This window comes from Sycon ciliatum, chromosome 1 (genome assembly GCF_964019385.1).
Source record: "Sycon ciliatum chromosome 1, ocSycCili1.1, whole genome shotgun sequence".
Lineage (NCBI taxonomy): Eukaryota > Metazoa > Porifera > Calcarea > Leucosolenida > Sycettidae > Sycon > Sycon ciliatum.
Window position 1 is genome coordinate 59,284,051 of NC_088643.1, and position 27,457 is coordinate 59,311,507.

The 27,457-nt window shown below is 49.7% G+C and overlaps 2 protein-coding genes across 3 annotated transcripts in view; both read right to left on the reverse strand.

Moving 5' to 3' along the window:
- The window catches only part of LOC135807047 (hapless 2-like), a 35,133-nt gene extending 21,334 nt beyond the window's left edge, over positions 1-13,799 (reverse strand). Inside the window, exons 1-8 of one of the 2 annotated variants that reach the window (XM_065321132.1) lie at positions 13,374-13,799; positions 12,076-12,261; positions 11,531-11,698; positions 9,731-9,891; positions 8,447-8,621; positions 8,092-8,232; positions 1,039-1,394; positions 169-280 (exon numbers count right to left, since the gene is read on the reverse strand). In XM_065321132.1, the coding sequence (XP_065177204.1) occupies positions 169-280; positions 1,039-1,394; positions 8,092-8,232; positions 8,447-8,621; positions 9,731-9,891; positions 11,531-11,698; positions 12,076-12,261; positions 13,374-13,589 (1,515 nt within the window). In that variant the 5' untranslated portion in view covers positions 13,590-13,799. Of the gene's footprint in view, positions 1-168; positions 281-1,038; positions 1,395-8,091; positions 8,233-8,446; positions 8,622-9,730; positions 9,892-11,530; positions 11,699-12,075; positions 12,262-13,373 lie in introns of those variants that run through there. The other variant, XM_065321133.1, reaches the window with a different exon arrangement.
- A 4,947-nt stretch (positions 13,800-18,746) lies between these two features.
- Positions 18,747-27,457, reverse strand: part of LOC135804634 (uncharacterized) — a 51,333-nt gene continuing 42,622 nt past the window's right edge. The window contains exons 17-27 of the mRNA XM_065318548.1: positions 26,503-26,794; positions 26,100-26,274; positions 25,559-25,670; positions 24,985-25,225; positions 24,458-24,759; positions 23,055-23,912; positions 22,005-22,510; positions 21,625-21,775; positions 21,180-21,343; positions 20,571-20,937; positions 18,747-19,540 (exon numbers count right to left, since the gene is read on the reverse strand). Coding sequence (XP_065174620.1) covers positions 19,238-19,540; positions 20,571-20,937; positions 21,180-21,343; positions 21,625-21,775; positions 22,005-22,510; positions 23,055-23,912; positions 24,458-24,759; positions 24,985-25,225; positions 25,559-25,670; positions 26,100-26,274; positions 26,503-26,794 — 3,471 coding nt within the window. The 3' untranslated portion in view covers positions 18,747-19,237. The remainder of the gene's footprint in view (positions 19,541-20,570; positions 20,938-21,179; positions 21,344-21,624; positions 21,776-22,004; positions 22,511-23,054; positions 23,913-24,457; positions 24,760-24,984; positions 25,226-25,558; positions 25,671-26,099; positions 26,275-26,502; positions 26,795-27,457) is intronic.

Consider the following 27,457-nt stretch of genomic DNA (forward strand, 5'->3'; position numbering starts at 1 on the left):
CAGTTGTAAAGAAACAATGCAAACTAGTGCAAAATTATACTAGACATACCATTCTTCTATAAAGTTAAAGACATCAGTCATTCATTGTAAAGTTGATTTTGAGTCATTTTTGACCCTACATGTACTTGTACAACTGATGACAGGCACGAGGGATGCAAGTGGACTCACATAGAAGTCCGCTGCAACACTGCCAACGTTTTGCACAGTTACACTGAGCCGTCCTCCCTTCTCCAGTGCTGTGACGTTAGTGGTTAACGTATCAATGATCTTGCCTGCACTCCTGCAGCCATAAACAATAGTAGAGGCAGCATCACATTTTGTCGAGGCATTCAAAGTGCGCACATACACATACACACACGTGCACACACACGTGCACACACACACACACACACACACACACCATTTGACGCCCATCGCCGGAGGCGATGATAGCGATGCTACAGCAGAAGCCATAGCAGCTTGTGCTGGGATTGCACCATTCAACAGCTTGCAAGGCTGAAGAATTGACTGCCACTATTCAGCCTGGTCTACACCACACAGCTATGAAGTGGCTTTTTCTGGCCAGTGAATTCCTACTTCTTGGTCTTTTTCATTTTTTTCACGCACACACATTACACCACATACTCCGGCACGCACTGGCTGTTGGTAACCACCCAGGAGAATGAAAGAAAAGTCAGGAGGAGTCTGAGAAAGAGAAGAAAGACGTGTGTGACCATAATCGTCGGGAATCGAACCCGCAACCTATCGATTGGAAATCGCTGCACATACCACTGCACCATATGGGACACACACACACACACACACACACACACACACACACGTGCGCACACACAAACACACACACACACACGTGCGCACACACAAACACACACACACGTGCGCACACACAAACACACACACACACACACACACACACATGTGCGCACACACGCACTTCAAAGTCTCTAAATCGTAGACCACTCTGGAAGACTGTAAAATTAATAACAGACTAAAAATGACGCAGCACGTTTTCGTAGCTGACACTGCTACTAAACTTACCGGCTGCGGATAATGCTGAGAGTCTGTGCATCAATCTGAAGAGCAACGATAGTGTTGCGTGTTTGTGTGTCAGTGTGTGAGACAGATTGTGGTAGCCATGCACCGTGAGGCGGAAAGTAGAACGTATCAATGTTGTAGTAGGACAGGAAGTTCTCAGTCACAATGCCCTTGGCCAAGTTCTTCTGCATGTCTGCCCAGATATGGGCTGGCTGGGCTTCCAGGCAAGTACCCTGAGGTGATACGCACGCGCTTTCTTGCGTTGAAAATCCAATGAAGCCGACGCCGATTTTGTTGCACGTCTTCCCAGTGACATCCACATCCTTCTTGTCTATGACTATCCAGCCGTCCTGACCTGCCTGCACAGCATGAGGCGAGAGTGAGAACAAACAGGACAAGGTTCAACCGCGAAAATATTCTGTCAAGCATATGCACAGTTGTTGTCCGTGACCTCTACGAGGTCCCCTTTTAGAGCTGTGTCCGTGCGAACCACGCGCGGACTGCGCAGGTTGCACCACCGCACGCATGCGCATGATTCATTATAATGCACACATTCTGATCTTTCTTCTTGGCTCTTTCCTGAATCTCTCCTTGGAGTGAAGTCAAGTGCATTCTGTCCTGAGGTGTGGGATGATTGTGTGGATGTGAACGTGAGAGATTACGCGAGAGATCAGAGAAGACCATCATCGGGAATAGAACCCCCGACAACAATTGGCGCCCAACATGAGGCTTGAATCCACAACCCTGAGATTAAGAGTCTCACGCTCTACCGACTGAGAATGTCATCTCTTACTAGGAAAGGTCCATTTCCTAGGACATGTGGTTTCGGCTGCGGGGATCTCAACTGATCCGGGAAAGGTGCAGGCCATACGAGAGTGGAAGACACCTAACACTCTAAAGTCCCTTCAGGCCCTTTCTCGGCTTTGCTTCGTATTATCGCCGGTTTACTCCCCGCTTTGCGACTGTAGCCCATGCGCTGTATGATCTGCTCCGCAGGGACGTTTCTTTTGTATGGTTAGTGGAACATCAGGCTGCATTCCAGCAGTTGTGCAAAGCATTTTGTGAGGCACCCATTCTGCCATTCCCAGATTTTTCACTGCCTTTTATTGTGGACACCAATCCACTGGCATTGGTGTCCACACGTTTCAGGCTTAGGTGCGGTGCTCTTGCAGATCTCCGGCGATGGTCCAGAGTGACCAGCAGCATACATCAGTCCGTCCTGCTCGGCCGCAGGATGAATGAAACTACACAATTACTAAGTTGGAATTGCTAGCAGTGGTTTGGGCTTGTCGAACCTTCAGACCATACATTCTGTAGCGCCAATTTTTGCTTCATACGGACCACGGTAGCCTGAGCTGGCTAATGAATTTCAAAAATCCGAGGTCAGATTGCCAGATGGCTCAGTATGTTAGGGCAGTTTCACTTCACCGTAGAACACCGCCCCGGAGTACAACATGGCAATGCGGATGGTTTGAATCGGTAGTTCGACACTGACCGGCTCAACAGTCAACAGGATGATGCCGAGTTACGTGTCGTTCTAGAACGTTTGGCAGCCGCTCGGCCAGTTCAAGATGGCGATAGTGCTCTCCTTTCTCAGTCCGAGAACTTGACTATGGTCGACGGTGTTTTATAACGTGGCACATAACCATCGCTTGCGCACCAGTTAGTGGTTCCGGTGGTTCTGTATCACCAATTTCTAGCCGAGGCGCACGCCAGTCGCGCATCTGGCCATTTTGGTTACGACCGCACATTGGCTCGGCTTCGCAAGGTAGCATACTGGCCGGGGATGTCGGTCGATGTCTCGGTGTTTTGCTAATGCTGTACGGTTTTGTGAGCGTGGCAAAGATCCGCCCAGGGCTGCAAAAGCCCCGCTCGGTACTGTTCGTGTTCATTTGAAGTCGTGGCCTTGGATATTATAGGACCTCTATCGCTAACTGCTCGTGGTCATAAACACATTCTGGTGGTTGGTGACAATTTTTTCTATATGGGTTGAGATTATTCCCCTTCAGGATATGAGAGCAGAGACGGTAGCGGACCGTTAGGTCGACCTTGTGTTCATGAAGTTTGGTGTCCCTAGCCCATTGCATTCTGATCAGAACCCTAATTTTGAGATGTCATGCCTCTGTAAGTTGTTGGGGGGGGGGGGGGAGGGTGTAAGTCCCACACGACCCCGTACTGGTCGCTGTCCGATGGCTTAGTGGAGCGTGCAAATCGCACCCTTTAGGTCGCTCTTCGTGCATACGTAGAGGGTGACCAAACCTCCTGGGATAGACATCTTTCCCTTGTACAATTTGCGTATAACACGGGTGTCCACCGATCCACCGGTCTACCGGCCTACAGGGTTTACTCCCACTTTGTGCTGTTTGGAAGGGAAGCCCGCATACCCATGGACGTATTCTTACCTCCACCTAATACCCCCTTTGAAGCCCCTTTACCCGTGTACGTGTCTAATCTCCGGTCGTCTTTGGGTCGGGCTTTTGGCGTTGTACGTGATCGCCTTGGTGTCGCGCACAGGGTGGCTAAGTCAGTGTATAATGGATAGGCCCATGATATAATCCGGGGACTATGTTTGGCTTCATACTGTTCCGGTCATGGAGGTGATAGCGGAGTGGGAGAAATTTTTCCGATTCTTTCCTACTGACCTGCGTCCGGCTTCTCACCCGGTCACTCTCCAGCCGGTGATGGCAGCAGCACCAGCGCCAGCAGTGCCTCGCCGCCGACGGTCTCGCCACTCTCACCAGCGACGCTGGGCCCGCCGAGCAGCATCGTGCTGCCCTCGCTGTTCCTTCACTGGCTATCGGAGTACCGGACAGTGCGCCCTCCCCACCCACTGTAGAGTCGGACGTTGTCTCGTTGATTGACATTCATTGTCACAATGAATTTGCATAGCCTGTTATGTTTTCTCCTGCATTTGCATTTTTCGTTCGTCGTTTTCTTTGGTTGAGTGGTGTCCTAGGTTGGTGCTGTTCTGGAAAGATCCCTTCAAAGATAGGGCATATGCAGGTGGAGCAGCACGCCAGCCGGGGTCCTCTGTGAAACCGTTGCCTGCAGGTTCGTTCATTGACGCACAGTTTCGCGGGGCTCCCGACTGCTGTTAACCCCCCCCCCCCCCCCCCCCGGCCTACTCGTCACTTGCCCAACGGTCTCGTCTGTGCATGTTTTGTTTTATACTCGCCTGTGTATGTTGTTCGCGTTTAATTCTTTCGTCTTCCTGTCTTCTTCTCTGGTCATCTTCTCGTTTTGTTTTTTCCTCCTTGGTGCATTTTTTCGTGCGGCCATATGTTGTCCGTGACCTCTACGAGGTCCCCTTTTGGCCTGTGTGTATTTTGTGACCTCTACAAGGTCCCCTTTTGGAGCTGTGTCCGTGCGGACCGCGAACGGACTGCGCAGGTTGCGCCACGGCACGCATGTGCGTGATTCATTATAATGCACGCATTATTGCCTTTCTTCTTGGTTCTTTCCTGAAACTCTCCTTGGAGTGAAGTCAAATGCGTTCTTCCCCGGGGTGTGGGACAATTGTGTGGAAGTGAACGTGAGAGATCAAGCGAGAGATCGGAGAAGGCCAACGTCGGCAATAGAACCACTGACGACACATTGACCAATGAAATTAATTTTACCAGGTTCAAAAAACAGTATCATTTTTTTGTTCACTGTTCAATGGAGGGAATGGAAAAGCGTGAGTGAATTTTTGTTATAATAATAAAGTAATTGGTGGTGTTAGATGATGGCTTTGAGCAGCAAAGCCAAGTTAGCCCACGCATGCACGTGTTGGTCACGGGTTTGTCACACGGCACATGAGGAATATAAAATAATTTTCCGAGAATGGCGGACGAATAAAATAAAGGCTTACGCGGCCGCTTTGCCTTGCCTCGTGTCATCAACTGAACTTCCTTGTCAAAATATTTCTGTCATCCAGTTAGTCAAGGTGACTCAAGGTGTGTGTGTGTGTGTGTGTGTGTGTGTGTGTGTGTGTGTGTGTGTGTGTGTGTGTGTGTGTGTGTGTGTGTGTGTGTGTGTGTGTGTGTGCCACTTCAATCAGCTGTGTGGTGGATACCAGGCTAAAATTAGTGGCGGTTAATTCATCAGCCTTGCAAGCTGTTGAATGGTGTAATCCCAGCACAAGTTGCTATATCTGACATAGCTGTTCGCTATCATCGCTTCCGCGATGGGCATGTCTGAGTCTGAGTGTGTGTGTGTGTGTGTGTGTGTGTGTGTGTGTGTGTGTGTGTGTGTGTGTGTGTGTGTGTGCGAGTGCGTCCGGATAAGTGTGCATACGTGTGTGTTTTTTTTGTTAGAAGTTTTATTGTGTGTATGCATGCATGCATGTGGGTATTACACCATGACTTTTAGCTCCTTGGTCCTCTTTTCTTCTTATAATAATAAACCTATCAATTTGCTTACGAGCTAGAGTAGTCTTAATCCACACACATTATATGTGGGCTTTGCGCAGCAAAGCCTAGTTAGCCCATGCACACGCATGCTGGTGGTGGAGTGCTGCGAGTGCGTGTCATGTGACCACCTCGTGATTAAGCCGTGTGCGCCGTGTATGGCCTGGCAAAATGTTATGGACAATCGTGGATCCGGCGTCTAATTATTTGGAGACGTGTTTTCCTGAGCTGTCTTTGTGCGAAGGAGCATTCTTTGCAGTTGCAGTTTCTGTGTCAAGTCAAAGTTTTTTCTTTCTCGCTTGCAGCTGACCCGCTTCTCACAGATGCCTCCGGCGAGGGCTACGGGGGCTACTTCCAGGGCGACTGTTTTTTTGGGAAGTGGCCGGAGGAGTTTGAATCTCCTCAGCTAAGCGTTATTATGGTTAGAGAAATGGTTCCCATTGCCCTAGCTTGCTGCATTTGGGGTCCGTGCTGGGCAGGGAAGAAGCTGCTGTTTCATTGCGATAACGAGGCGGTAGTTAGAGCTTGGAAGAATGGTTCATGTAGGAACAAGCAGGCCATGGCGTTGATCCGCTTTATGTTAGCTGTTGCCGCTAGGCACAATTTCATATTGTATATCCGCCATATTGCTGGTACTAATAACGGCATTGCTGATGCTCTTTCTCGCTTGCAGCTGACCCGCTTCCGTCAACTGGCGCCAACGGCGGCTGCTTCGCCAGTGCCATGCCCCTGCCCGACCGTGCTGCTCTAGGCCTCGAGGCTGATGCCCTTGTAGCAGGTTCAGCGTCAGAACGCTCAGCGAGAACGTTCTCCACTGGCATTGATGCCTTCAATGATTATGGCGTTAAACATATTGTCAATCCCCTTGCACCCTCTAAGGAGGATATCGTATTATTTGCTACCGAGCTGTCTCGTACGAGGTGTGTGGCGACTGTGCGTGTGTATTTGTCAGCGGTACGGTATCATTTGCTGTGCAAGCGTGTTCCTGTGACTTGTATGCAGTCCGTCCGTCTTTCTGCAGTTCTCAAGGGCCTTGAGAGGAGGCAGGGTCCCGCAACCACGACGCGGAGAGGTCTCACTGGGCAAGATCTGGCCGACTTACAGCATTTCCTACTCCGGTCCAACTACAGCGAGTCGGACCGCGCAATGATCTGGGCCAGTGTCTGGACAGCGTTCCACGGCCTCCTGCGGGCGAGTGAGTTCCTGGCACCGCATGCAACAAGAGTCGATAGCACGCGCACGCTAACCTGGCAGCACATCAGCGTCCAGGCATCATCGGCAGTCGTCCGCTTGCGGGTGACGAAGACAGCCCAGCTGGGTGACGGCGGCCAAGTACAGCTGCGCGAGACGCGCGACGACTTCTGCCCTGTGCGTGCCCTGACCGCCTATCTGGACCTTGCGGGTCAGAGAGAGGCGACGGAGCCAGTGTTTGTGTTTGCGTCTGGCCGGTTTCTGACCAGGGAGGAACTGACCAAGATTCTGCGGCTAGCCCTGAGGACGAACGAGGTCAGCTCTCACTCCATGCGTATCAGTGGCGCTTCACTCATGGCTTAGCGTGGGGCAAGTGAATGGCAAGTAAAGCGGGCGGGCCGCTGGAGAAGCTCTGCATGCGAACGTTATGTGCGGCAGGCAGCCGGGATGCCTAGCTTGTAAGTTATTGAGCGGCGCTCGCCATGATAACTAGTGTGTGTATGCCTGCACGGGCGCGGTATTAATGTGAGGAATTCGCGGCACCTGCAGCTGTGGTCACAAAGCTAGCTCGTTGTGGGTTGCGGGGAACGGAATGCCATGGTTTCTAGGACTACTATCTTTTTTGGGGCAAACGGGCCTCCTATTATGTCTGTATGTTGTGACGCCTGATGCCAGGCAGTCGTGTGAGCCCTCGGTGGGCGATTGGCTGGCCTCGGTGGGCAAGATGATATCGGCCCACGGTGGGCAGTTTGCTTGCCTCGGTGGCAATTTGCGCACTCTCGATGGGTTGTCTGCTGGTTTAGCCCTCGACGGGCGGTTTGCTGGCCGCGGCGGCCATTTGAGCGCCCTCGGTGGGCAGTATACTAGCTTACCCCTCGGCGGGCGGTTTGCTGGCCTCGGCGGCCATGTGTGCGCCCTCGGTGGGCAGTATGCTAGTTTAGCCCTCGGCGGGCGGTTTGCTGGCCTCGGCGGCCATTTGCGCGCCCTCGGTGGGCAGTAGGCTAGTTCAGCCATTTGGGCGCCCTCGGTGGGCAGTATGCTAGTTTAGCCCGCGGCGGGCCGCGGTGGCCATTTGGGCGCCCTTGGCGGGCGGATGCTAGTTTCAGGCATGCATCTTTACTCAATCAATTATTATCAAAGAGCATATTCTTGAATATTTGAATTGTCCAAAAGAAATCATGGCAACCCCCAACCCAATGTGTCTATTGTATGTTTGTGCACGCCATAGTGAGCGGTACGTTGTGCGGGTGTCTGCGTGTCAGAGCATGGGTACACCAGTGGCGTGTGCGTGCATGTGTGCGCTTGTGTCTGGCTGCATGAGTGCACGAGTGCCCAAGCTGGGCGTGCAGGTGCGCTTGGAGGTGCTTGCATGTTGACGGGTGCAGGGGTTAAGACTGTATTTTCATCGGACGGTCCAGAGAACAACTAAACTGGTGCCATTCAATTACTGTTAGCAATTTTGCATTGAGTTACTCACGTTGAACTGATCGATATACTCAGGATGGTCCCGAATAATCTGAAGATTTAATTGATCAAACCGAGGGAAGAGCAAGAACTTGTTTTGAAGTTCGTAAAATGATCGAGCTGGTAACAAGTCCCCGACAACCTCAGCCACGACCTGCACAGAACATCAGTGGGAAGAGTCAACCATAGCATTCTAGTATACGTATTCTGTATTACCAAATTGTCCAATAAATCCCCAAAATTGCAGGAGGGGTCAAGATTGCCCCACATACACGTTGATAGCTCCAGCCCTGATCCTTCCTAGCCCGAATACGCAGCCAGCTGCATTCAGCGGCATGCGAATCAACTGTGCACAAGTTACAACTTACTCTCCTGCCAGGGGATGCACCCACTGGCTGAAATGGACTCAGTTTGATGTCGCTGAGACGCTTGTACGTTTGTTGTGGGGCTTGTCCGGCTGTGATTTGCGTCTGCTGCAATTCTTCAACAGCAATGTTAATTGTATACTCCACGTATGGCTCAGATATAGACAGAATGGTATAGCTGCATGGCACAATAGAGTGAAAGTACACAAAAAGATCTTGTATTAGCACAATACCGTGAAACAGACTATGAGTAAAAGCATATGTACATGTGTGACGAATTCTGAAATTTCCGCGATAGCGCGAAGAAAGTTCAACGATGCGTGGCTGACAAACCTGGTAATGAGAGAGCATGCGCTCATAGGCTCTCATTTTGTCTCACCTTGCTGAGAATCCACTGGATATGCATGGTAATAAGACCATATCCAGGAAACGGAAGCTCACCTAGTACCTGTGACCTACAATGTATGCTTGTCTCCGCCAGGTGTGGAAGCCGCTCACCCGTGACTAACACCTTGCGGTGATGCCTGACGGTTGGGTTGCCCCCTCCCCATGTCATTGCAGCCGCTTACCCATGATCACGTTCATACGATCCCCCACCCCACCCCAACCAGGCAGAGAAGAAATACACTCATACCTCGGTTATCCGGACCCCAAAGTTATGGGCACTTCGGTTCACTGCACACTTTGGGCGAGTTTCAGTGGAGATATTACTACTCTTTTGTCACTTCTTGTGGAAATGGTTATGCCATATCTATGGCCTTTTCCCAATCAAAATGTATGTGATTCAGAGTCACGGACAAACCAAAAGTTACACGCAGTCCCGGAACGCCCGGATACGCGAGGTGCATGTATGAGTGTTTATGCATTAGCACTACAATTGATGTCATATGCCTTTGGCAAAGCTCAGCAATGACATACGCACCATGCGTGTTAGTACAATTGACAGTCTGGCAGCAATAGGTTGGGACAGAGCTATCGCGCCTTGAATAAATTTGAACATCACTAGCACCACCTCCACTGCCACATGGACTGATGCGTCCCCAGTCTGGACTAGGTCATGAGGCGTAGCTGACTACCTGATACATTTCTGAGTATGTTGGATACTCGGCCACTCAATGACAGCATTAGGTTGACTACCCCTTATTTATGCTATCTCAAATATCATCCCTCAGGAAGTAACTGGGTTCAACTAACAATGACATGCCATCGATTGCTGCAGACTGTGAGACACGCAGATCTTATGTAATGCCGGCACATCACTATCCTCTCTAGTCCTCTGTCACTTACTTTAGAGGTGAGAAGCGCAGGCAATGGGCTGAATCCAATATCGGTCTAGGAGCATTGATGGGTTCGAATCCGATGCCACCATCCTCGCACTTCAAGTTTGAGCGTCGGAAATGGTTTGAAAGATTGTTGATTTCATCATCGGTACAAAAGCAGCATATACCCTGCAGGCATACACCAACACACAAAGTAGGGTGAAAACCTCAGAAAAGAACATGAAAACTGAGTGTACAGGGGCGCCGGAACCAGTGCGGCAGTTGCGGCCAAAGCCGCACTACCGTAAAATTCCGTAAATAAGTACCTGCCCGAAAGAAATACCCCCTTCATTATTTTGGCTCTGTCTGTTGAAGTCAAGTCAAGCCCGATAAACATACTGCCCGAAATAAGTACCGGTACGGTGAGCACATGCAGCACGTAGCATGTACATCGACATGAAAACGACTTCTCCACTACACACAAGTCAGGTCCGAAAGTTAGTTCGTGCCCGAAAGTCAGTACCCGCCCAAAAGTTAGTACGGGTGTGGTTACTAAATTCGAAAGTAAATACGTACTTATTTACGGACTTTTACGGTAATAATTTTATAAGTAAAGAGAAAGGACCAATAAGTTACTACTTAAGACTAACAGTCCACCATGGTAACAAGATCTTATACAGTCAGATAGTGCGATAACAAGGCACAAAACTGACACGATATTGAGACATTCGACGATCTGACACCTAGCTCCAACACATCTACGAAGCACAAACCAACAACCTTCCAACTTGGAAGGCTCAGGTGCGGACAGTTCCAATGAGGGGACGGGATGCGCCATGAAGATGACTGTATAAGATCTCGCTACCGTGGTGGACTGTTAGCCTTAACAAGAGTACATATACTACATAACCAAGAGTGTGCAACTCGACGATCCCCCAGCCCACGGCGGAATTTTTTTATGACATCAGTCTTTGGCGGCGGTTTGGCTCAATGATGCCATCATGCGTAGCCAGAGATCTAAGTACAAATAATTTGTACATTTATACAGCGACGGTAGTCGAAGCAGAACAACGAATGATATTGTGGATGTCTTGAACCTGATGATCTCTCACCGTATCTACACAACAAGCGCGGGAAGGCATACGCACTTCATCCTACTTCTGCCAAAGAATGACGCAATAAAAGATTCCGAAGAAAGGCATTCGAGCTGACAAGCTCGTTCCCATAACTCTTTTTGAAGCAATGAAACATGGGCTATTTGGGCCCCATTCTGCAAAAAGATTTTCCGGGGAGGGCCCTAGGACCCCGCCTTTTCTTAGTCGCACCAATGTAGAGTACCTTCTGACACCCTGGTGTATATACAGAAATTGTTTGTATGTGGGATGCACAGGGAACACATGGAAGAATTCCACAAGACAAGGAATCAGTCAAATCCAATGGCAAATTTGCCGGCCAACCCAAATAAACAAGTTACTTTTAGGGAGCACACTGACATTAAATTTTAAAATCAAAATACACATTCTATGATGTGGCCTAACAATCACAATGGTACAAAAGCATAGACAAGATGGCTGCCTAGCATCTGCCGCACTCTACAACGCTGATTATTTCAAGTCCCTGGAGATTCCACAGCATAACTACTCCAACGGTATGACAGGCACAACAAACTAGTATGGAATACTGGACACGTCTGTATGTTAGAAGGACTACATTGGACCAATTTCAGGACTTCAACTATTACTTGCATGTGTACATTAAGTGGTTGCAGGATGACGTGGCATTAGCCTGCACCCAGACTGTAACGGAAGACCAAGCCAAAAGAACATACCTGACTGTCAAAGATTCTCGTACCATTCCAGAGAAATTTAAAGTCGCAGGCTACCTGTGGATCATTGTAGCCATCCTTGCAATCATACCTTGGCTCCTCGGCATCACCAATGGAAGGTAACCGACCGGTGGTGTAGATCACTTCCTCGTAGGGTAAATGGTTCACTTCCTGTAAACAAGGTACAGCCGAAGCAACGCTATTACCAAACAACACCACCAGAACAACAATATTGTACACGTTCCAACGCAGTTTTCATGTGACTGTCATCAGAAATCATCATCACGATGAGATATGGACTACAACAACAAAACCTTTTATTCCTCTATGAGTCAGTCACTCTGCTCTCTGTGCACTGTGAGCACTGGCCCACAGACAGGAACCATCACCTAGCTGCACACGGGCCTAAATCTGACTTCAGCAGGGTCCAGAACGAGCATGAAGAAGTAATCGCTTTCCTGCAAGTAGGCATCGATTCTTGGACGTGTTTAGTGGGGTATGGGGGTATGTGGATATGTAGGCATGAATGCCCAGTGTTTGGCACTTACGCCAAGGCTAGGTCCGTCCGGATACTGGTCCTCTTGGCCACCCTTGGTGTATGTGGCCAGATTGTACGTGACCAGTGACCGGGACTTCGTTGCAGTGATGCGCAGCGGGCGTGCCAGAGACGCCTCTCTTCCCGAGATGTCATCATGTACTTTCTCGACTGTAGCAATGAGCTGTTCTGTCGCTCCCTGTGATAAGGACAGAAAGCACCCAGGGTAGTGTTCCTAGTGTCATTTAAAATTTTGCAATTAATTTACTTCAGGGTTCTCCAGAGGCCTCGGAAGGCCTGTCGAGGGAGTCTCCATATCAGCATTAAAAAAAACATGAAAGGCGCATAGAGAGGGGAGAGAGTGGAATCCCATCATTTTTAACAGACACAACACGCAAACTCACTCATCAACAACTATTGCCATATGGATACTACAGAGAGAACAATCAGGCTGCACTGTGTAGCCCAATATTGTGTACTTGCCTTGAAAGTACAGGTGGAATCCTGATAATTCGAATATGGCTTAATTAGAACATACTGCTTAATTAGAACATACTGCTTAATTAGACGTTTCTTCCGGGACCGATTTCTATCAATACGATTTCCACATAACAATTTCTGATAATTCGAACCTCGAACTGGGTATGTCCGGTTAATTAGAAGTCTCGCCGAATCCACTTACGTAGAAAATGTGTGGGATTAGGGCTGATAATTCGAAGTTAGCAAACATACCGGTAATTAGAAGTTCACTTTATATTTTGCAAATCAGTTTGGTTTGCATGCGCAAGCAGTCAGTGTCCACTAAATCTGTGTCTAAGGTGCGTAGTCACACTGCGCGTGTCAATGCGAGCATTTTCACATACACGTACATGACTGCTATGCCGGATACCGCCAGCCATGCATCGACCAGGCGCCAGGCGCGAACTGATGGTGGTGGTGGTGAGAAGGAGAGCTCTGTGCCAGAACTTTGCAGCCTAGAGAGCGTGTGTGGGCAGGCGTGTGTTTACCGCCATATTGCCAGGTGTGTCTTTACCACCATATTTATCAACCATACGTACATGACTGTACATAATAATTATGTTGTCGGGACATGTTTGGATAATTATTAGAATCACGGTCCGGATAATTAGAAGTTTTTCTCTGGCATTTTGGGGCATGGAGCTCGTATTAGTAATGATGAAAATCCTACATGACCATATGACCCATTGTACTTCAGAGTTCAGACCTACACAACTTCAGTACAAGTACAATCATCATGCATGTACATGTCTCTAATATGCATCAAAAGAGAAGAAAAAGAAGTATATTTACCTGTCCGTTTCGGATACTAAGCGTCGAAAGCAGTCTTTGGTTGCAATTCAGCCACGCATCCGTGTTGGTTGGGACATTTCGTTCGCATATCGTTAATTTACTGCTGGCCAGCAGTGATGCTCCAGCGCAAGCAATCCACACATGAATAAGTACAATGAATGTCAAAGCTAATCTTGAGGCTGCTTGCAGCCTTTCATTGGGCCTCTTGCGATCCATAAAAGGCAAAAACAGATGAAGGCCAATCCAACTATTATAATACTTTCAACTTCAAGGCCAAGGGTCAAAGTTTGATCCTGAGGTCAGTGATTTGGTGCTGGGGTCAAACCGCACAGATCTGCGCAGCTGCTCGTAGTTCCCACTCAGCTAGCACTGGCCTGACTCGTCATCAACGAGTGAAGATATGAAGTTTTCCTCTTGCGCTCAATCCTCCTCTTCCTCTTTCGAAGTAAGTAAGTTTACAAGTGTGTTGTGTTATGATTTCTCCCAACTCGAAATGAAAATATTTTTTGAAATCTGTACAGACGCTACCGTATACGCGTATACAGCGTATTAGTACCCCGCCCCCCCCCCCCTATATCTTAAAAAAATACAATTACTTCGAAGTACCGTACCGGTACATAAAACCAAGAGCGAGTATAACCCCCCCTGCCCCAGCATATTCTTCATAAAACGATGGATTATTTTTAAAAAAATAGTAATGATTCAGACTCAGTGGGATCACTGCAGGTTCACTGGGTGCGTGCCTCAGCCACCACTAGCACTGCAGGGGACTCAGGTACGGTAGGAGCAAACATGCTCCTTGAGCCATGCAGCTCAGGCACACGGCACCACAACGAACCAGGGCATACCCAAGGCGGCAGCGAAGCAAGGAGACAACAACCCGCGCATATGGCTCCTTGCTCTTCTCAGCCAGGAGAGAGGCGATCCGTGAGAATAGCACATTTCTTGTTCATGGCATCTGTAGCTAGCAGCGAGGGAGGCGGCACGATTCGAAGACGCAAAGGGGTTGAACACCCGTACATCGATAAAGATGCGTTCGAATCGGCCACACCACTACTCACTAGCCGCAACGTCCAGCACTGGCAGCAGAGCCTGCTCCTCCGTGACGGCTGTGCGATGGCAGAAGGCCTCTCCGGTGACGGGCTGGAGGTGGGGTTCCACCGTTACGTTATGAGCGGCCTCAGGGCTCTGGCGGTGATATCCCTCACCTCGTTATGGCGGCCGCGCAGCGTCGGGAAGCCACCAAACGGGCACGACAGGGCATGAGTGACATTCAGCGGCTTGCTGCACGCGCAGAGGCCTGGGAGCGGAGGAGGTGTCCAGCCGTACCGGGGGCACAGGCCATCCCGGAAGTCGCCCTGGGTGAGGGTGAAACCATGGCGGATGAGGGGGCGGCAGGTCAGCCAGCTGGATGCACCCTTTTCTGAGGCCAGGTCGAGAACAGGGGCCAGCTCTCGGTGATCCAGGCGAATTGCGTCAGACATGGACTTGGCCGCGCTCCGCATCTCGGCATGACCCGTCGCCTTGACCGTCCTGAGCTGAGTCAGAGAGTCGCCGAGAGATGACTCCTGCGCCAGCAGGCGAGCCTCGGACACGAGGCTAGCCATGATCCTTCTTGACGAGGTGTACTGCTCAGCCATTGAACAGGGGTTTGCCATACCCAGTCCCCCATGCCGGCATGGCAGAGAGAGTAGGCAGCGAACAATTGTCCCAGATGGAGCTTGACCTGTGATGGCCGGGATGAGCCGATCGCTGATGGCGTGTTCCAGCGGTTCAAGAAGGGACGGCGGGAAGAGGTCCGGCAGAGGAAGGACCGCTTGTTTTGTAGGCCCTGCGTGAATGCGGAGTAGGTGGCTTGTGGTTGCGATGCAGCGATGGTCGTGAGCTGTGCAACTTCCTCGCACCAGGTGGTGACCTTGGATGCGACGAATTGTTCCACAAATTCATCTGTACCCAAAGGTGCACCGAGGTGGCGGCACCCATCACATGTGACCAAGAGTGCATAAACAAGAGTATGCAACTGTGGTTATGGGTCAGTGCGCGGCGCGCTACCTTCATTATGTAACTTGCCTTCATCACGCTCTGAAAGCATGCACTCAAACCCAAAATTTCTCGTACGAGTTCATTCGTTTTTGCTCGAATCGTTCCAGTACCTACGGAATCTCTAAATTTTGGTGCGTGAACTCCAGTTCCGTACGAAAGTTCTTTTCAAACCAGAGGGAAAGTGCGGTGTTTGTTTTTCCGCAGTGCGCGGACTGCAGCTGAATGATGTAATAAAGGCAGCGCGTCGCGCATCTGGCCCATGGAAAAAGGATCACAGTTGCATACTCTTGTTTATGGACTCTTGACGTGACATGTACACCGGTCCCTTCGAAGGTCTCGACAGCAGCTGTGTACTTGGAGGGCTTGACGAGGAGGAGTGACTTCTGTGTGTTGCAGTGGTAGCCATACCTGGGACTGTGGCTGACAAGATTGTCCCACCATTGGCGAACAGGCGTTAGCTTCCCACCGGCTGCAGCGTCGTCTGCGTACCATCCCTGCTTCGCACTGGGCACTGCAACTTTCTTGATGAGCGGGAGGACTCCAAGCGCGTATACTGGCATGACCAGAGGGTCACCGTGGGCGGTACCCTTGTGCGGCAGCAAGTACTCTCCATCAACGAATAGGCGGGATGATTGGCAGTAGGTGTTGAAATTGACAAGGAGTACCAAGACATTCAGCTACCTGACCGCTGGCCTGGCCGTCATGACCTATACGGCGAAATGTACGTCTTGTGGAACTACTTGTTTTTGTACATAACTAGTACATCATACTTACAGTCATGATAGTGGAGTTGTTGTTGTTGTTGTTGTCGTTGTCGTTGTCGTTGTCGTTGTCGTTGTCGTTGTCGTTGTCGTTGTCGTGGTCGTTGTCGTCGTCGTCGTCGTCGTCGTTGTGTGTTGTTGTTGTTGTTGTTGTTGTTGTTGTTGTTGTTGTTGTTGTTGTTGTTGTTGTTGTTGTTGTTGTTGTTGTTGTTGTTGTTGTTGTTGTTGTTGTTGTTGTTGTTGTTGTTGTTGTTGTTGTTGTTGTTGTTGTTGTTGTTGTTGTTGTTGTTGTTGTTGTTGTTGTTGTTGTTGTTGTTGTTGTTGTTGTTGTTGTTGTTGTTGTTGTTGTTGTTGTTGTTGTTGTTGTTGTTGTTGTTGTTGTTGATTTTATTTTAATTCACAGTGACCAAACGAGCAGAGGTGCTCAATAACAAGGAAGCGAATGAAGGTGCCAAGAAGCACAAGGGGACTTAACCCTTTAAGAGCCACAGGAAAATTTCAAAATTCTTCTTTTTTTCGTGTTCCTTGGATCATAGCTTCAGTTCTACTCACTCAATCCTCACAATCTAGGGCTTCCTGGAACGGTCCCCGCGAGAGGAAGAGAATGAGGTCGATCATGATAGCCAGCACACTGCTTATCCAGCGCTAGATCGCAGCGACAGTACGAAAAATGCCCCAAATGCGTCCAATTGCGTCCCGCTCCAGATATTTCATTTTATTCGATCGTGGAGTTCCAATTTTTCGCTGTGTACTCTTGACAATATCAACAGTGAAACCCGTGCAAATTCAAGTAAACCAGCGTGACGAAAAGTCTCAAAATTCTCAATACTAAAGTCGCACTGCGCGCTTTTGAAATTGCCGCGATCGCGGCTCAACTTACGAGTGATTTATCTCAGGAACCGTTGCTCGCAGCGCTTCGGCGATTGTTTCTTCCGACAGGTGAGAGTTTTCTCTTCGCCCTGGATATTTCGATCGATGGATTTGAGCGAGATTGGACTGAGTTACGATCTTTTGAAGTTTTGCATTTGAATGCGTCGTTTACGACGCATTCAAGTATGGGGCGGCTCTTAAAGGGTTAAAAGCAGAAAATATTAGATGATCAGGGCCTGCTCTAGACATTCAACACAGCCCGATCAGAGTGTACCTGGCGCATGCAGGCCAGCCGGGTCAAGCTGGGTCAGATCATCCGGCAGAAAACAACCAAAAAGCCTGCTCGAAACTTGCAACTGTGTCAAAAGCTATAGCCAAAGTTACGCTTTTGACTGCCTGCCCCATCGACTTTCAATGTCCTGACTTCCTGCTCGCCGCTGGCCAGATCGCGCTCGAACCAGTTGACCCAAGCCGAGTTTCTGTCGCTTGTAGACTGTAGTGTCTACGGTTGCGCTAGATTTGCAACAGATAGGGTCCGCGAGTCGTAAAATATCGGTATTTTAGGAATCCATTGTCAGTTTGAGACATTTTACAGCCGGGTCAGACTGGACCCGGTGTTATCTGTTCAGCCAGGTCGTGCAGTTCCCCAGCCGGGCGCTTAACCCGGCTGACCCGTACCCGGCTCTCCAGCAGGCCCTGATGATGGGGAAGGGGTAGATGGAATCTGGTCCGAGATGGACAATGAGAGCTCTGATACCGAGGAAATATTTCAGAGGCCGGGGGATCATTGAGTGCCATGAAAAGCAGCTGCCACCAGTAAGAAAGCTCAGAGTCTTGTATAAATGCTCACATAAGAGGTCGGCTTCCAGGCATAGGAGCAGAAGGCAGAGAGACGGACAGCCCGAGCAGACCAGTGAAAATACAGATACACACATGAGAGGAAGTCTAGAACACATGGAAGGGGGAGGAGACAAACAGCACGCTACGGACATCTGCAGGTACTGTGAATTCGATCAGATTGCGGCTGCAACATCAACCGAGATGTGCCAGAGTGATTCCTGGCGCGAGGGAGTTAGAGGCCAGCATTGGTCTGGAGGCAGGTTGTGGTCGACATTGAGGGAGTTACTGGAATGTAGCCTAGGGCACACAATGGTGGGCCGGCGCTAGCTTCCATGGGTACACCTCCACACTCTGAGTTCGAGGGCTATCTATATCTGGCGATGCAGCTCACTAATCCGGAACAGGCCCGTGCCATCCGGGCGAGCAGTGGCACGGCTGAGCATCATGTGTACAATATGTAGATCAGGTAGAACATGGTAGATTCTGCTCAGGTTGTTTTGAGTTTGGTTGGAAAGATGATCCAAACATCACACTTATTCACGTGGGGAGTGAGGTTGCACCTAGCATCCGGCCACCTAACAGAAGCTGCACTACACAAGGTTTAAAAAAATGTAAAAAAGGTTGCACTGAGCACCCGGCCGGCCAACAACGTTGTGAGGTTGGAACTACTTCAAAGTAGGGAGTAGTACCATACCATAATACTAAATAGTATACGTACTACCAAGAGTATATACTCTTGGTACTTCTCCCTGTTTGAAACACCCTGCCGGCTAACAGAAGCACCATGCAACGTTGTGATGTTGCACTATGCACCCTGCCGGCTAACAGAAGCACCACACAACATTATAGCGACTGCACATTGAGTATCAGTCTGGACAAACTCTGCTTGAATGGCAGTCGTAGCTCTATGCATTTGTTATAGGCGTGCTTGAAGCAGCATAATGAGTTCCATGAGCCAGTGAAATTATGCATATGCCATGTAGCCATTTAGACAAGTGTGATACAATTGCACCAGTACACAGAAATAGATAATATAAATGATATCTAGTATGGAAAAAGGGATGAGTGCTAGCACTTGAAATTCACAGGTAAACAGATTCGAGCTGAAAGAAATTCAAGTGAAAAATTGAAGTAGAGAATGTAATCGGGTATGAGTCTAGGACGCAATGTAGACTGAATTGGGCGGGGAGGGGGAGTCGAGGCGTTCAACTGATAGCAGCACTGCAATAAAGCAAGTTGTCATTGGTTGTGATAGGCTGTGCACGCGGCTGCTACAGGAGTCGTGTGCACATGCACGTACATGTACAAGAATGCACGGGAAAACATAGTTCAAGTGGATGATGCTATGAGTTAGCTAGTGAGGAGCTGTTCGTCTGAATCGGCGCCCAGCTCATTAATGTTGCTGTCCTCGCCAGCCGGGTCTGCTGACAGGTAGTTGGCAAAGTCGTCCGCTAGCTCCGTTTCTTTTCTAATCGACTGGATGCTAGTGGCACGCATGTTTCTAGACCGTTGGTAGGCCTCCTCTTCTTGCCGCGATCTTCCCTGATCTGGCTGGGCATCGTCGTCATCACCGATATCATCATCTGTAGTTGTGGCACCATAGTCCGTCAGTGGGGCATCGAACAATGGGTTATTGAAGTCACTGATATATTCCTGCACAGAGACAGAAGAAAGACGACCCAGCCACAAAAAAAAAGACAGTGTCATCAGTCATCAGCATGAGTCAATATAATGGTGGTTTAGCGTGTGCGCTAAGCCCTGTTAACGAACGTGGAACATCTACCACTCATACTTAGTCTGATGATCATGCATCTGATTATGATGTCATTGCTATACATGCGCATGCGCAGCGCGCGCCACTCTCCCACGCGTGCATTCCAAATCTTGCTTTAGAGAGAGAGAAGGAGAAAAGAGAGACTCCTTTGTCACTTTTGCTTTCCGACGACTTGACTGTTCACTGGTTTGTCCGTCAGTTGTCAATTTCCCCTTCCCTCCCAAACCTATTCGACTGGGGATCACTATCTCTCCGTCACTGTCACCATAATTTCCTCAGTAACAGTGTCAGTACAACTCTTGTCAATATACTTATATCGGGTGAGGGCAGTCTATCTCCGCAGCTGGCTCATTTCAATCACTACCGGTCGCAGCTCCTGCCCACGGCAGGCCGACCGTCTCTCGTTCACACTCTGTGTGCTCCAGGTCACAGCTCCTGCGCAGAGCAGGCCGACCTGTCTGTCTCTCTCTCTCTCACACACACTATGTGTGCACCGGGTCACAGCTCCTGCGCAGAGCAGGCCGACCTGTCTTTCTCATGCACGCCAGCTGCTCTGCCCAATATCCCTGATATGCCAACCAGAAAACAATGTGTTCTGAGCCGGGTGCATGCCTGTATGTGGAGAGTGCGTTAATCCACATACATGCACTGGAGAGGAACTGGGTGGATTCTGTTGTGTACTGGCGAGGAATATTTTAAAAGAAAGAAAGGCAAAGAAGCCGCATTCATGCCACTGACTCCTTCCTCCTCACGCATCCAGTACAGTTACAAAAACCAGGGAAAAAGAGATGCAAGAAGAGCACTCCACTGACTCTGGGAAAGTAACCAAAAAGGAAATGCTGTGTTCACGTCTCACTCCTAAACTGAACACGTTTGCCAAAATTAAAAGGCACAGAAGTTCCAGCTTACGTGTGACGAGTACAGCGGGTTCTGTTCCTGTTCCTCCCACGGCTTGCGCTGAGATGGCTGGCGCATTTGACCAGAGGCAAGGATACGCGATGGAGGCAGCGCTTTAGTCTCCATGCTGTCCAAGTCCGTGCCAAGGACGCCAGTTTGCTCGACGATGCGGCTGACATGCTTGCGCTGGTACCCAGGAGATGGCTGGTCGTCTACTTCATCGACAACAGTGGTCTTGAAGATGCGTGCCTCGCCTGAAGTCGGGTCAACCACACCACCAGTAGTCACCATTGGCAAGTGCGGCTGCTCCTCAAAGTCGCCGAGGTCACGCAAGCCGTATCCCTCATTGAGCAGGCGTTCTTGCTCCTTCTCCTTCTCCCTGCACACGCCAGTAAAGAGTGGAGCCAGGAGATGGCACAGCTAGTCTCAGTCTCAATAATAATGTGTACAGACCGCAGGCAATACATGCCGCTAAACGAATAAATGATTAGAGGCATTCATGCTTGTTCAGTAGATATTAAAAAGGAAGGCAACAGGTCCTATATAGTAGCGGGGAAACCAAATGGCTCTCATCGCTGGGGCTTTGGAAATCAAACTTCATGCACACAGTGTAATCCTCACCTGACATACTGGCGACCCACATACAGCAGGAAGACCAGAAGAATGACTGTTACAAAAGCAATGGCTGCAATCAAGCCGATCGCCCAGTCCTGAAGATCGGTGGATGGCGAATCTGTAGCACGGGTGTCAGGAACAGTCACTGGGCTGGAGATAGCAGCTGCTTGCTGTAAAACAAAACAGGAGAAGCACGCCATTGAGCTCCCACCATCGAATGAAGCAATGTGAAAATAAAAATTGCGTACGGCTACCTTCCAAAGCGATCATATCTATTACATTTACTCCACCTAGCTTGTAAGCACAGACACACGATTCCAGGAGAGATTCCTCCCCCCCCCCCCCTCATGACTGAAACTACATGCAATAGTATCAGTTTGCTGCACACCATGTAGCACATTACACTGGACTAGTCTATCCTATTGCTGGGTTCACGCAGCAGCTGCCTTACCGAGAAGAGAATGTCCTCTCCAAATCCATACTCCATGGAGAGGGTGGTTCGCTGTTCGTAATGTGTCTCGTTCTTCAGTGCACCGACAATGTCCACGGCTGTAATGATGGTAACGTGTTGGACATCTTCGACAAAGAAGATCACATTGAGCCTGCAGTGGAGAGGAAATGCATAAAATAATAATAACGTATTCAATGGAGTGCTGCCATTTGCACAAGGCTGACTCTACCAGATTTCTTACAGTGCATCCCAAACAACGAGCTGCTCCATATTCCAGGCAATCTGCCTGGGCCTAGTTCTAACCTTAGGGATCAAGTGATAGAACAAGTACACATGTACATGGGATAAAGACAAGGTCCACAATGCTCTTGATCCCTTACCTGGGAGATTCTCCACCGGTGTAGTTTGTCCTATAGATGTGGCTCACATACGTCCGTCCGAACACATCACTCAGGAACGTGGTCATCATGGCCTCAAAGCTGTCACGATCGAAGTTCTCTGGCAGCCGGTTCATGAGGGGAATCGACACAAGGTTGATGTCTCGGAAGATCAAGATGTCGAGCAGGCAGGACACGGTTTGTTGGGCAGTGTCCACTGCCTGGACAGTCAACGGGAAATTGGAGTGGGAACTGCCCAGGATTCGGTCAAAGCGCACATTGCCAAAGCCGTCGACTACAAATGTCTGCAGATAGTTGCCACTAATGATGCTGTATTCAAGGCGGTTGGCATCCAGCAGATCAGCATCTCTGGCTGCTACTACGGCCAGTGGGTTCGTGCTACCTAGTTGCTCTTGGATGTTCTCCAGCTGGCCGTCCACAAATATCTTCTGTCTCTGCAGTATGCACTGCGGGACATTGTCGTTCACATCCACCACTTGAATCAATATCTATACAAGGCATAACAAGCAACGCGCATCAAACGTCAAATCATCAACACAATGCACCAAAGCGGTGGAAGTGACCAGCGCAGTAGGCGATGGACATACATTCTCCATCATGCGATAATTATAGTTCTTGACATCATGCCAGAGATATGATTGATGAAAACTGGTAAAGAGTCACTATCATAAAGGATGCTGTGAGCCATGCACTGTATACCATACACCGTTCACTAGGCTCTGCGTGGCGAATAAAATTATTACAGACACTAGTATTAGTATGCTGGAGGCGGAGGCGCCGGGGGGGACGAAACAAACAGTGCATATTGGGGGGGGGAGGGGGGGGGGGGTGGAACGAAACAAACAGTGCATATTGGGGGGTGGGTGGAACGAAACAAACAGTGCATATTGGGGGGGGGGGGGGAGGGGGAACGAAACAAACAGTGCATATTGGGGGGAACGAAACAAACAGTGCATATTAGTTATTGAACAAACTAACCAGATTAATTTGGCTGGCCTAAAACAACTTTAGGGGTAAGGGGTTATCTCTCACCTGCTGAGTTGCTGGACTGCTCTCGTTGCTCATACCAGAACCCAAGCTGTCACGAGCCAAACGTTGTTCGCTGTCCGTAGCTTCAACGACGAGCAAGAACTCCTTTCTCGCTTCAAAGTTCAGTGGTTGAAGAAGACTGATTTCTCCACTGGTTGAGTTGATAGTGAAGAACTGGTTTTCGTTGCCCGACACAATGCCATACTCGATGGTGGAATGTAGTTTGGTCACATCATTATCAATTGCGATGATGCGGATAAGGGTGCTACCAACAGTGGTATTTTCCTTGACTTCAACTGATCTGTCATCCAGGACGAACACAGGCGGATGCTGGTTCAGAGAGATGTTGAAAGAGCCCGTGGCACTCAGACTCAATCCGCAAGAGTTCCATGTCACCTGAACAATATCACCATCTGTTTGGCCAGTAGCTCGCAAGTGTGGGAAGCCATCAAACTGGTCCATGCGAACTTCTACGATGGAGTTGTTGAAGGACCGTATGGTGGCAGAGGTGCTGGATCCTGGCACGAGCGACAGCTGACTACGAGTACCGTCGGAGAACAGAGCGGATACAGTGACATCGATCCTCGACTGGCGATACGTCACAAACCTGGGCAGAGTCAAAGAGGCAACCTGTCGACTGGTGCTCCTCACAGCCGTGGGCATGGTGAACACAGTCGGTGTTGACACTAGTTCCACGTCCAGGAACAGTACATCGATGGGCGTGGACGACACATTGAACGCGACTGTTCCCACGTTGCCGTGAGCATGACTGACCGTCAACGCTGCGCTGCCAGGTGATCTGCCGGTCAGGATGGACTGTGCCACCGTGGCTCCACCACTGGGTGAGACAATGAAGTTGTTCTGTACAAGGGAACATCAGAAGCAACGCACAACCAGGCAGCACGATGAAATCATATGCACACTCGTATGCTGAACCAATTGCCATGGAAATGACACGCGATCAAGTATTCATAACTCAGTCCACAAAACCGATGATCACACAATGTGCTTTATACACGATGCTAACACCGCAGGTGATAGCTGCTTGCGCTGAGAACTACAGTCAACTTCGCTAATAACGACTGCGGATATAACGACAATTCGCGCATAACGACAGAATTTCCATGCCCAGAGCAAAGTCCCATCCAACTGTAATACATTATACATATAATGAGACTTCGCGTATAACGACACTTCGCGAATAAGGACACTTTTCTGATGCCCCGCCGAGTGTTGTTATACGCGAAGTTGACTGTACTTCCGGTACAAGACAGGCGATATTCACTATTTGTATTAGTGATGAATGCCAACGCATGACAGCAAAGCATGTGGTGAGGAGAGTCTTTAAAAAAAGTACTAGAACTAGTAGTACACTTCGCCTTGCACTTGTGTAGAAGGCCGCTTACCTGTACAAGGTGGGTGACATCAACAGTGAAGTTTATGGGAGAGGTCAACGATTCAAGGGAGAACGTGGTTGTAACGGTGATGCGAGACTGCTGGTATTGCTGCTCGTTACAGGTGGTGCCGGCCATCCACTTGTCCACAGCAGAGAGTTCAGAGTCACTGAGCTCAACGCGCACGGGAAGGGACGGTGCCCAGACACGCACCGATTCTTGGTCCATCAGCACGCCGTTGTGCGTCATTGTAATGTCGATGCGCGGACTGCCCCGTGCGACAACACCCGTCAACGACACAGCAGAGCAGTTGACTGCAGGTACAGAGCAGCAAGCACAAGGGCATGGTCATACTTAGCCATGCTTCCACTCACACTCACACTCACACTCAGAGGCACATGGTCATGCATACAGTCGTGTAGCTGCCCAAGAGAACCTACCCTTGCATACATAAGCATGTGTGAGTGCAGGTCAAACATATAATTATGAGGCCGGCTTCATCGCCACTTCCACCAATGTACTAGTACTGCAGAACCTACCAGAGACAGATACTGCTGCAGATGTTCCATTGCAGCTCAGGCCAGTCACACTGCCCGGAGAGATGGCGCTGGGGCGTGTGGACGAGACAATGGCCGACGACTCGTACTGGAGCGATGCCATATATGCCCAAACATGCAGCGGCGCTGCCACGGGTATGCCGTTCAGCATGGCCGTGTTGACCAGCTCCGAGTCTTGCAGAGAGGTGAAGAACTGCGAGTAGTGGTCCAGAGCAACAAGCACCTGCGAGCGCAAGACATGGCACATACCACAAAAAAATGAAATACACACACACACAGGCACGAGCGTGCAAACACACGCACACAGTACAAACACGACCATTCACACAGAGTGTCGTACACAATGCGGACGAGTCGCTGCACCGTCGCGCTCCATGCCTGACAGGAGCAAGTGGTGTCATTGCTTGCCTATCATGCTTGCCTATCAAGCTACACACACCAGTAAAAGTTCAGCTCAAGAGCTTCATCACTATCCTACAAAACGAGCACGTACATGGATCACATAACCCCCATCGATAGGTCAACACATGATGACTATCAAGCACAAGCAACCCACCTCTCCGAAATCATCAAGACTCTGGCCAGACTTGGAGAAGAATAGTCGAGTACCCGCAGGGGCGTTGATGATTGCAGAACCACCCTGGGCTGGTCCATGCAGAGTGTGAACCCTGCGAAGGGACAGACATGAACACACTCTTCAGAATCAGCAGCGCCGTGTTGCGTTACTTGCGTACATCATCACTTACCAAGGGCTGGTGTATGAATGCTCGTGCAAGTGCTAAGCCATTGCTACAGTCAGGAATGAATCAAACAACCTCCACTGCATGCCAGCGATTAAAAACGGAGACAGAGCAAACACCAAGTTGAGTGGATTTCGGATGCCTTGTCAGGTCCTGCTATGTCGGAACCGTTTTGGGTACCTCGAGCAGGACAGAGGTGGTGTTGCGTCATTAAGTTAATTATTGATGGTCATATACCGTGGTTGCAATGTTGCGGTTAAACACGCACGCACGCACATACGCACGTACGAATGCACGCACACCCACCCACCCACACCCGAATGCAGTGATGCGCCCATATCACAGTGCAAAACTCACCTGTAAGCTAGACCATCGATACGCAGGTTAAGCGAGGTGTTGAGACTGGCTGGAACCAGCAACGGAATTGTGCAGACCAAGATTGGCTTTCCTCTGGGGTGTGTTTGGTCCACACCTGTGGCAAGTTGCAGGGATATGACGTTGCTGCCTCGTGGTGAAGCGATGGGGTCTGGATCTGCATGACAGCACACAACGTAGGAGAAATGGAATCAATTCACACGTGCATGCTGGTTCAGAGTTTCATCCTCAAAGGCGTACAAGTTATATAGCTGCAGGCGTATCCGTGCAGTAGTGCCCCTATAGTATACTGTTACTGCAGCCAGTCATCTCCTTAGAAAGCGCCATTGTAGCCTAGCCTAGCTGAAAGCAAAGAACACACACAAGAAACACTAGGAGATCTTACCTGCCCAGTCTGTCCATCCCGGTGCGAGGATGACAGCGGATCTGTTGTAGGACAGGGGCAGGCGGCCCTGGAAGCTGAAGCGGACCCTGTCGACGGTGTCATTGTTGGAGAACGCATACACCTCCGTGAGGAAACGTTTCCCCGGGTACACAGGTCTGCGTGGCAGCTGCACAACGATATTGGTAATCTGCAGCTCACCGAGCCAGTCAGCTTCTGCACGAAGTGGAACAGTAAGTGGAGGTACGGTGTTTGGCAGGCTAAATCCATAGTTGATCATTATCTGACGGCTTCCCTGGACATAAGAGAGAGATAGAAGAGGAAGAATAAAACTATCAATGAAATGCAACTCTCACACTGAAAACGGACAGGCAGCAGCAGCAGCAGCAACAGCACGCTCGCATGCATGCATGCACACACGCATGGACGCACACCTTTGACCTTCTGACACACATCGCCGGAGGCGATGATAGCGATGCTACAGCAGAAGCCATCGCAACTTGTGCTGGGATTGCACTATTCAACAGCTTGCAAGGCTGAAGAATTGATTGCCACTATTCAGCCTGGTCTACATCACACAGCTATGAAGTGGCTTTTTCTGGCCAGTGAATCCCTGCTTTTTGGTACTTTTCATTTTTTCCCCGCATACACATCACACCATATACTCCGGCATGCACCGGCTGTTGGTAACCACCCAGGAGAATGAAAGAAAAGACAGGAGGAATCTGAGAAAGAGAAGAAAGACGTGTGTGACCAAAATCGTCGGGAATCGAACCCGCAACCTCTCGATTGGAAATCACTGCACATACCACTGCACCATATGGGACACATGCATGCACACACGCACGCACACATACACGCACGCACGCACACACACACTTACACACACACACACACACACACTTACACACACACACACACACACACACACACACACACACACACACACACACACACA